The sequence below is a fragment of the Monodelphis domestica genome, chromosome 2 (assembly GCF_027887165.1).
Source record: "Monodelphis domestica isolate mMonDom1 chromosome 2, mMonDom1.pri, whole genome shotgun sequence".
Lineage (NCBI taxonomy): Eukaryota > Metazoa > Chordata > Mammalia > Didelphimorphia > Didelphidae > Monodelphis > Monodelphis domestica.
Window position 1 is genome coordinate 205131161 of NC_077228.1, and position 10871 is coordinate 205142031.

The 10871-nt window shown below is 47.8% G+C and overlaps 1 protein-coding gene across 2 annotated transcripts in view; it reads right to left on the bottom strand.

Annotated features, from left to right (window-relative positions):
- Positions 1–10315, bottom strand: part of ARHGAP27 (Rho GTPase activating protein 27) — a 64766-nt gene extending 54451 nt beyond the window's left edge. The window contains exons 1-3 of one of the 2 annotated variants that reach the window (XM_007482488.2): positions 10151–10314; positions 8279–8422; positions 6222–7006 (exon numbers count right to left, since the gene is read on the bottom strand). In XM_007482488.2, the coding sequence (XP_007482550.2) occupies positions 6222–6959 (738 nt within the window). In that variant the 5' untranslated portion in view covers positions 6960–7006; positions 8279–8422; positions 10151–10314. Of the gene's footprint in view, positions 1–6221; positions 7007–8278; positions 8423–10150 lie in introns of both variants that reach the window. The other variant, XM_007482489.3, reaches the window with a different exon arrangement.
- Positions 10316–10871: the final 556 nt, after the last annotated feature.

Here is a 10871-nt window from a genome sequence, read left to right on the forward strand (position 1 = left end):
AATAGTTATCTATTACAGTTGATCATCCCACAATATTTCAGTTACTGTGTATCATGTTCTCCTGGTTCTACTTATTTCACTCTGCATCAGTTCACATAGGTCTTTCCAGTTCTTTCTGAAATCATCCAGTTTCTTCTGTCATAGTATTGATTCTAAGACAGAAGGTAGGGTTTAACAACAAAAACAAACAAGCAAAATGATATGGGAGTAACTAGGTGGCTCAGTGGATAGAAAGCCAGGCCTGGAGACTGAGATCCCCAGTTCATATTTGGCCTCAGACATTTTCTAGTTGTGTGACCTGGGGCAAATCACTAATCCCATTGCCTAGGTCTTACCAGGCTTCTGCCTTAGAACCAGCATTGACTCAATGATGGCAGAAGATAAGAGTTTAAAAAAAAAAAGGATACAAGCAGGAAGTTTTCAGAAGAAATCAAAGCTATCAATAATCACAGGAAAAAATCCTTAAATCTTCACCATTTAGAGAAATGCAAATTAAAGCAACTCTTATGTCATACCTATCAGATTGGCCAACTTGACAGAAAAGGGAAATGATTCATCAGGCTGAGGGTTTGTGGAAAAACTGAACCACTAGTTCCAGCCACTCTGGAGAACAATTTCCTCTGAAGTGAGAAGACCTAGGATCAAAACCCACCTCTGTCATTTAGTACCCCCGTGACCTTGGGCAAGTCACTTAACCCCCTTGGGCCTCAGTTTCTTTATCTATAAAATGTTGGGAGGGGGTGGAGTTGGATCAGAAAGCCTCTGAGGTTCCTTCCAACCCCAGAACTACAAACTGTGTTCTGTCTCTCTAAATTGTTTCCATCTTTAAAGACCCACCCTAAGGGCCACCTCTCCCAGAAAGTCTTCCTAATTTCAGATCATTCATTTTCTGCACTCCTACTATATTTACTATTGGCACCACACAATTTAAAATATAATTGTAGGGACACCTAGGTGACATAGTGGATAGAGCACCAGCCCTGGAGTCAGGAGGTCCTGGGTTCAAATGTGTTCCCAGATACTTTCCATCTCTGTGACCCCAGGCAAATCACTTCATTCCAATTGCCTAATGCTTGAATTTCTTCTATCTTGGAAATGATACTAGAACAGAAAGTAAGGGGTTAAAAAATGTAATTGTTCTCTGTCTCTGCATCTAGGTTAAAGCTTCTGATGGCAGTGGACTTTGATTCCATCAATAATTATATATTGAATAATTCCATTCTTTCTCAGGCCATCACCACTGCACTAGCTATATCTTCCTCCCTTCCCCATCTTGATCCTTCTTCTCTCTAGTCCCTTGTCCTGGTCTTGTCCTAACAAACCTTACTCTTGAATTACTCCCCACATCCACTGCCCATTCCTGCCATCTACTTGTGCTACTGAACAAAAATGAAGAAAATCCCAAATCATGCTGGCTGAACCCATTACAGCTGTATGCTCCATGATCTCTTTCAACTGGGCCTTCACTGCTGCAAAGCAATCCTTTTATACATCCCTAATTGACTCACTCTCCCACTTATTTTTTCTAAGACTTTTTATACCTCGCTAATTTCCCATGCTTCCCTCTTCTCATTTTATGTCTCTCACTGCTGATGGTAGAATAATGCATTCCATTTGTTTGCCTGGCTATTCTTATTTGTTTAAAGGAGAGGATTTTAATGGGGGGAAGGGGTTGTTCAGAGGAGTGAGATGAGGTGATAGTAAGGCAAAAGCAAAAGGAAAAGAAAGAAAAGAGTGTCCACGAATTACAAATTCAGAGACAAGAACAGAGGCCCAGATAGGAAAGAGACAAAGACAATAAGGACCATGTTGGGATTTGCTATAGTTTCGGTGGTGTCTGATTCTTTGTGACTTCGCTTGGGATTTTCTTGGCAGAGATACTGGAGTGGTTTGCTATTTCCTTCTCCAGCTCATTTCACAGAGGAGGAAACAGAGGCCAACAAGTAAGAGTCTTGTTCAAGGTCACATAGCTGGTGTCTGAAGTCAGACTTGAACTCTGGAAGATGAGTCTTCTTGACTCCAGGCCTGGCACTCTCTCTGTCCTCTTATTGTGCCTCTTAGCTAGCACTGGTATTACCATATTTGATTTTTTGAAAAACTAAGCTATACATAATAGATTCTCATTTTATAAACAATCTTCTTTCTTTTTTGCCCTTCATATAGAGTAATGTATTCATAGATATAGTAATATTCATGTTTGCGGATGAATACGTTCATGATAAAGGAAATTAATTTTGTTTGCAGAAGGCTTCTTAAGCCTGACCCTTGGAGGAAGACTTGGTGGAGGTGAGGAGGGGTGATCATGCCAGAAATGGGGGATAGCTGAAGGCACAGACATCGGGAATAACAAGTAGGTCAGCATGGCTGGAGCTAAGAGCTCGTGAGGAGTGACGTGTAGCCAAACTGGCAAGACAGACCAGGGCTGGATTGTGAAGGACTTTAAATGAGTTTGTATTTTATTGAAAATGGGGAGCCACTGAAACTTCCTGGAAGAATAGTGGCATGGTTAGACCCACTTTGGCAATGTTCCTTTGTCAGCTCTTTGGAGATTAGAGTGGTGAAAGGCTGGACACAGGGAGACCCATTAGGAGGCTGCTGCAATAGTCCAGCTGGGCAGTGGTCAGTGTAGTGGGAATAGAGAAGGGACAGATACAAGAAATACTGAGGAGGTAGAATTGACAAGACCTGGCAATGAATCAGCTATGGGTGATATGAAGGGCTGACAATGACTCACTCTTGGGTTAACAACTGGGGAGACCAAAGGAATGATGATGCCCTCACCAGGAATAGGGAAGTCGGGAGTGGTGGATCTGGGGACAAAGCCAAGGAGTTCTGTCATGGAACTGTTAAGTTTGAAATGCCTCCAGTATGTCCAAGGGCAGATGTTAAGCAGACAGCTGGAGATAAGAGATTGGAGCTCAAGAGAGAGACACAGGTTAGTATTTGGGAAGATAATTGAATCCATGAGAGCTGGTGTGATCACCGAGAGAAAAGGAACCTGGATTACACTCATACATGGATTGGGACATGGACAAAAACCCTATAAGAGAGGCTGAGAAGAACTGAGGACCATCCCAGAGCAGTGCCACAAGTACTCAGGGAGGCCACCGTGTCAACAGTGAATGATCAGAAATGTCCAATGTTCTTCTCTACTAGCAACAATGCAATGATCCTGAACAACACGGAGGGATCTATGAGAAAGAACGCTATCCACATCCAGAGGAAGAACTGTGGGAGCAGAAACACAGAAGAAAAACAACTGCTTGATCACATGGGTTGATGGGCATATGATTGGGGATGTAGACCCTAAATGATCACTTTAGTGCAAATATCAATAAAAGGGAAATAGATCTTGATCAATGACACATGTTAAACCCAATGGAATTGCTCATTGACTATGGGAGGGGAGGGAAAGAACATGATTCGTGTAACTATGGAAAAAATATTCTAAATCATCTAATTAAATAAAATTTAAAAAAAGAAATGTCCAATGCTATGAGGAGGTCAAGAAGGATGATGATTGAGAAAAGATGAGTGGATTTAACAATAAAGAGGTCTTCGGTGACTTGGCAGAGAACAGTTTCAATCAAATGCTGACTCTTCTTTGTCTGTACCTCTCACTGTCTAGGACAGTGCTAGACACACATTAAAAACTGACTTGCCTGAAGTATCTTTGAATTTGCCCTGGCCTGCAGTGCCTGCAGACACTGGGGACAGGCTGATCAGCAACTATTTGTTAAATGTCTTCTGTGAGGAGGCATCTGGGTAGGTTGGTGAATTGAGAGCCAGGCTTTCAAGACAGGAGGAGATCCTAGGTTTAAATCTGGTCTCAGGCACTTCCTAGCTGTGTGATCACTTAACTCCCATTGCTAAGCCCTTATCACTCTTCGGCCCTAGAACCACTACATATACAGTATTGATTCTAAAATGGAAGGTAAGGGTTTAAATAAAAATGTCTACTATGTGACAGACACTGTAGTAAGTGCTGAGTTGAAGGCTACCTCAATAAGTCCAAACCCAGTAGCCACAAATAGACCCTCTTCTTGGAAAGTGAAAGAGCTGGGACAGATATATTGTCTCTGTTCTCCACGCTGTCTTCTATCTCCCTGAGTCGGGGGAAGGGGACTTCCAAGAGAGGACCATCTAATATTTACATCTACTAAGGATGAAACTAAATAAGTTTTGCTTCTCTTCGTTCATACACTTTTCTCTTGTCATGAAGGAAATGGGGAAAGAAGGAATTTCGGTGGAGAATGTTGCATATGCTTTCAGGTTGATTTTGACTTACTGAACTTTTTTCTTTTTCTTTTAAAAAATCTTTTTTCAAGGAAAAATTGCTGCATGGGGAAGGAATATATTTCTAAATAAAAGATGTAAGTGAAATTTAAAATAAAAAAGGAAATTTCTTTTTAAAATCTTTGTTACAAGGAAACATTGCTGCATGGGGGAAGGAATATATTTCTCAATAAAAGATGTAAGTGAAATTTAAAATAAAAAAGGAAATTTCTTTTTAAAATCTTTGTTACAAGGAAACATTGCTGTATGGGGGAAGGAATATATTTCTCAATAAAAGATGTAAGTGAAATTTAAAATAAAAAAGGAAATTTCTTTTTAAAATCTTTGTTACAAGGAAACATTGCTGCATGGGGGAAGGAATATATTTCTAAATAAAAGATGTAAATAAGTAAAATTAAAAAGAAAAAAGGAAAATGGTTTCATTTGCAACCAGGAGGCTTGAAGTTAGAGGTTAGGTTTATAAACTCTTTCCATTCAGGCTGTCCCTTAGTGCTCTACTGAATGATCAAAGGGGGTAGAGGGGAGTGCAGTCTTCTTGAAATAGGAGAGATATAATCTCCCACTTCCTGAAGCAAGAAGGAAGACACCTCTCTTAGGACAGCCACAGCGTGACCTGCTATGATGTAGGATGTGAGTGACTGTGAGGCTCGCATTTTTCATTTTTATAAAAAAGGCTTTCAGGGTTGGGAGGGTCAAATTAGAAAACATAAGTAAGCTTCTTTGCAAACCTTAAAGCATTACATAAATGCTATTACTATTATTATTGTTTTTCTGAGCCTCAAGACAACCCAAGCTTTGAAGGCATCTCAGATAGTCTTAGTCATGTTGAACAGATGAGAACAAATAAGGCTCAGGGAGGCCTTGCTCATTAGTCTTTAGCTAACAGTGGCAGATCCAGAAGGAGAACCCATTTGTTTTGACTTCAGAATCAGAAGCCTCTTGGGTTATCCCTCCTCCCACCCTGTCAATAGTCCCCTCTGTCTCTGGCCCACCACCCCTCCCCCAGGAGGGAACCGGCCAGTTACCTGGGGCTAGGGTAGGGCAGGGATAGAAATACTCCTCCCCCCTGGCATAGCTGGCATAGCTGGGCAAAGACTCGCCTTGCTAAGCACCCGGATAGCCTGCGGTTATTTTTCAACGTGAAAGGGACTGTAGTCTGAATGGGGAGAACCCAGGGGCAGCCACCGCCACTCTTAGGGGGACTGGGGTGAGGATGGCACAAGGTGGAGTAAGCGGGGAGAAAGAATTTACCGGACGCGCGCTCCACGGAATGGCTTGTCCTATTCCCCTCTCTTTATTCTTTTCCCCTGTCTCTATGCTGGGGGTGGGGGGACCAACAGATGATACAGATGTAAGACCGATGGACTCTGGATTATCCAGATAAACTGGACTCGGGGTAATTGGCCAGAAGGGAAGCCAGACCGGGGGACCCGTGGCTTCAGTGGAGGTGGACTTCCGCGGAAACTGCAGCCACAGGACCCTACCGACGCCCCATCTGCGTCTCGGGGCCGTCTCCAGGTTTAGCATCAAATCCTCACCAGAAGCGTCTCTCTACACTGACCACAGGGGGGCAGGCTATCCTCAACAGCCGAAGAAGACCCGTCTGATGAAGAACGGGAGAGGGCGGGGAAGGGAAAGGAGAGATAAGAGAGAGTAAGTAGGAGATGAGGGAGAGGAAACAATGAGAGAAGGAGAGCGAGGACAGAGATTGAAAGAAAGATGGAGTTAAGATGAGAAAAGAAAGGAGGAAGGGGAAACTGGAAAGAAGGGCAGGCGGGGTAAGTAATTGGGGGGATGGGAAGATGAGTAGAAAGAAGGAAAGGGACAGACTCGGACCCTAAGGTTCCCACAGGAGGATTTTCAGGAGTGACTCATTGCCCCAACTCCTTCCCATCAGGCTTCCGAAGCTCCCACTCCCTTGGTACCTTCTCTTCAGGAAGCTCGCCTCGCACGTCTTGGATGGACTCATAGATGTTCTCAGAGTCGCTCCGGCTTTGGGAGAAGGGCTGACTTTGACTGGGGGGTCGACTCTGGGCAAGGGGTCGGGGGGAAACCCAGGAGCCGGCCACGCTGCAAGCCTTGTAGGACCCCGAGCTCCCCAGGAGCCCAGAAATGGGCACGACGGCTGTCCGCGCCAGGTCATCTAAGGACTGTGCCGTCCTGATAGGGGCTGCAGGTCGGAGGTAAAGGGTGGTAGGGAGACCGGGGGCCAAACTGCTCCGTTTGCCAGGATCGCGTCGCCGCCCCGGGCTGTGGAAGGAGCTGAAGCGGCCCAGGGCGCCAGTCGTGTGCTCCGAAGGGCTCCCGGAGTCACCACTCGACGGGGCGGACGCGGTCTCTGCGGGGATGCTCACGAATTTGTAATCGTAAGTGAGCGGCTCCGGAGCGCAGGTGGCCGGAGCAGCGGCGGGTAAGGGTATCTGGGGAGAGGCCAGGCCATTGGGGGAACTGAGCCGTGGCAGCTCTCGCACATACTGGGCGGGCAAGTAGAAGGGACGACTGCCAGGCTCTCGCCTCACATGCCACCAGTGCTCTGTGCTCCGCCGCAGCAACTGGTAGCGCTCATTGGGTCGAATGCAGATGCGTCGTCCATCCTTCCCGGTGTATTCGAAGGCATGCTCTACCAACACATACTCGTCCCCCTCGCCATCCGCCGTCTCCATTCTGGCCCCAGCCTGGGCTTCCGGGCCTTTCCCACAGCTTCGCTACCCTGCCGAAGGAGAAAAGGGTGGAATGGGGAGCGGAGAAGTTAGCGACGTAAATGAGAGAGGGAGAGGGGGAGGGGGAGTAGGATCGCCGACAAAGGTGCCTCAGTTTCCTCTTGTGTCAAATGAGAAGCACAACACTTTGGGGTTGTCCCTTTGGGGCACAGAGAGGGCATCGGGTCAGACTAGACTGGAGCAGCCCCACCCTAAGAGAAAAGAAGGGTTTTTCCCTCCCCCCCCCCCCCAGCTCCACCTATCACGGCCAGTGACCTGTGCACCTGTAAGCACGTGGGAAGGAGCGGCAGGAGGGAAGGGGGTGCCCAATTCTGCCTCGCTCCGCTGCCCGTGAGCACTGACTCTAGGGAAACCGGTTCTCTCGGTTTCTCATCCCGGGGCGGTGGCTCGACAGCATCACCATAACTATGAACCCGGAGCCCGGGCCCGCCCAGAGAAGGTATATGTCACACCACTGGGCAGCTTCTGCCCTGAGAGTGACGGTTCACACCGCTCTCTCCGATTAGCAGGACCCCAGGCCGCAGCCCCTTGGGATCTTCCTAGCTGAGGAAACCTTTAGAGAACAATGAAGTTCTAAATTGCCCGGAGGCAGTAGTTAAGAGCCGGAGTACCGTAAAGAAAGAGCATGGAAGGGGATGTAGATCTGACTTTAGCCAAAGGAGGGAGCTCGACCCCCAGCCTCTCCCTGGTTCCTGAATACAGAAACAATCTCTTTTAGAAGAGACAGGGCCAAGTTGCCTTCAGGAGTGGTACTTACTGCCCCCAATTCACTGTCCCCTATGGAAGTGAGGATTTAAACCCCCTCTCCCCAAGCTGGGCAGTCCCGTGTCACAGAGTGGGGACTAGAAAACAGTGGGGGGGGGGGGAGGGGAGGGAGGAAAATATGGGAGGGAGAGAGAGATGCAGATCCTGACATCCTGGGGCTGCTGTGACCCTTTCCTATGTAGGTCATGAGTCAATGGCAGAAACTAAAAAAGTCTCAGCCCCTCGGAGCCCTGCACTGACCACACCTTTTCCTGCCCAACAAAGGTGGCTCCGGACTGGCTGGCTGGGCAGGCAGTTGGGTTGCTGGGACCTGGGAACTTAAAAGAGTGAATATCTGGGTTCCATAACTTTCCTCCCCAACCTTGGGGAGGCACTTAGAGGGAGAAGAGCATAAGCAAACTTAGCCAGCAAGTGGACCAAACAAGTCTTGCTTCTGTGAGTTCAATGTCCCTCCCCACCCCAAGCTCCATCTCCTTCTGTCTCCATCAGACACTTACTCACAAAGGGCTGGCCACTTCGTGGACCCATGAGCTGGAATTTGAGGGGGTTCGGAGGCTACTAGCTGGCCAGCAAGTCAGGATCCTGACATCTGAGCAGATCAGTGTGAAGTTCAGAGAGTCTCTGAATGCTGAGGGTGGGATCTAGAAGGGAGAGGAAAGGTAAGGAAGGGAAAGAGGAGCCCATCACCCCAAGCAAAAACTATACAGGGCAATGAACAACCTTTTCCACCAAAGTTATATTCTGGGAAAAAAGGAAAAAGCCCAGCAACTGAGGTGCATCCCTCTCCTTCCTGTGTATGCGTCCCTCCCTCCTCATTGCCAGGGCAGGCTCTGAGCTTATAGTGATGACAAAGAGGCCCCTCAGATCAGGGAGACCTTTAGGAGTCCCATCAAAGATTAGATTGCATTTGGGCCAGATCAACTTGACTCAGAAAGATGGGGGAGGGAAAGATGATGAGGGAGGACAGGGGTAATACTGAGGTAGGGGAATCTGGGAAAGAAGTTTAAAAAACTTAACAAGATGAGAATTCACTTCTTTCTCCCTTGCCAGGGGTGGGGAAGGGGAACTATAGATGGGTCTAGAAGTTGCTGCGAGAAGGGTAAAATCTCAGTGCCATCCCTACCCCTTGCCTGGTCCAAGGGGGGTAGGACTAGAGTGAAACCAAAGGGAAGACTCTCCACCCTAACCCCCTTGTGCAATCCTGCCCCCTCAGTCTCAAGAGATAGGGAGGGAGAGCCCAAGGACTTGCCAGTCCTTGAAGGGATGTCTGCAAAATGCTCAAAATTGAAAGGTCATTTGAATACTCAAATAACATATTTTGCATTCAGTTCAAAGTCAAAACAGACACTTCCTCAAATCCTAGCTATCCTTAGCTGTCCTCTTAGCATGGTTCCCCTAATGCTCACCACAAGACCATCTTACAATTTTCTAAAGTCTCTGCTAAGTCAGGTTGGTGTTGGGAAGGAAAATTGGTTGGGTTCCAGCTCGTTGTGAGACACCAGGGAAATGGCTCCCCACAGGCTGGGGGTGGGGAAAGAGCAAGGGAGTGAATAAGTATGTAGCAGAGTGCAAGTGATGGTCATTAAAGATGGGGGGGGGGTGGCGCAGAAGAAAGCTTTGAGAGTGAAATTGGGGATAGGTCCCCGTTTGATTCCTGCGCTTAAAGAACTAGGAACAGACGCCAGTAGGAGCCAGGGAGGTATGATTGTCCCAAAGGTGGTTCAGCATAAGAGGAACTGAGCAGACCAGATTAGTATGCCTCATCGCTCCCCACCGCTCCCCACCTCCCAGCTGTCTAGAAGCTAAGGGGAGTGATGGATTATGACCCATGGGGCAGCGCAACCCAAGTTTATGAGGAGCTGGGTTCCAGACGCGTTTGCCTCCCTTCCCTCCATTTTCCCTGTCTGTCAAGAACCTCTCGCCGCGCGCTGAGCCCCACCATCTCCAGCTTCACTTTTTCTTCTCTGGATCCCTTTCCCCTTCCTTTCACTCTGCCTCCCCTCTGTTCTTTTCTTCTTAAACCTTCATCATCCCTCCTCCACTCTCTTTGCTCTTCGGTCCCCTATTTCTCTGCCTGCTGATCTACAACCTGTCTTAGGATGTTCTGGAGTCCGGATTGAGATCTCTCTAACCTTTAACTCTGCTCCAAAGGGGAATAAGGCTCCTGGGGACTGGGGGCCGGCGGGGGGGGGGGGGGGGGCGGAGGCGGCGGCGCTGTTACTCCTAGTTCCTTTGAGCCTGGCTTGGCTTGGGGTCCCAAAGTGGTTCTGGAGCCTGTGCCTCTTCTTCCTCTCTGTTCACTGGAAGGGATCCTCCCCCTCTCCCCCAACACACATACCCAAGCTGTGCTGCCAGCTCCCTGAACTCACCTGGACATGCCGACCGACCAAGGGCTAGCAGGCTGGCTGGTTCCCTCCCTTTCTTTCTCACTTGCTCACTCCCTCGTTTCCTGTTGAACAATATAGCGAGTGGAGTCACCGGAGGAGAGCGCCCAGCATACTTCCTCCTAAACTGGGGAGTGCGGCTGCTGGGAGAGACAATCCCCGGCGTCCTTGCTTCCTGTCCCTGCTGGGCCAGCCCTCCCAGAGCCGAAACCTCAGCCACACCTGGGCTTTTCCTCTGAAGTGGGTAGAATCTGGGAGAAGGATTTGGCTTTTTGCTAGAAATAAAGCTCACGGGACAGATTCCTTCCCCATCCCCTTTTCCATAAGACCTCCCCTCTCTCCCAGTTCCAAAAGTTGGAGGGGTTCTCGGGTTCTCCCACCATGTTACCGTATTCTCACCAAAATACTAATCATTGTCCTTTAAAAAGCACACGAGGGTTTGCAAAGAGCTTTAAAAAAAAATAATAGTTACCATTTATAGTTTTTATTTATAATAGGGCTTTAAAGCATGAAAAGTGTTTTACATAGGTTGCCATTCCATTGGGTCCTCGTCGGCTGTCTAATTTAAGCCCCCAAGTACTCGGGGAGAAGCTAGTCCAGGTATGACCTTCACTTTACGGACAAGAAACTGATGCTCAGAAAGATTAAGGTACTTGCCTGAGGTCACACAGCTCCAGTTAGAGGCAGGATTCAATCCCGTGATTCC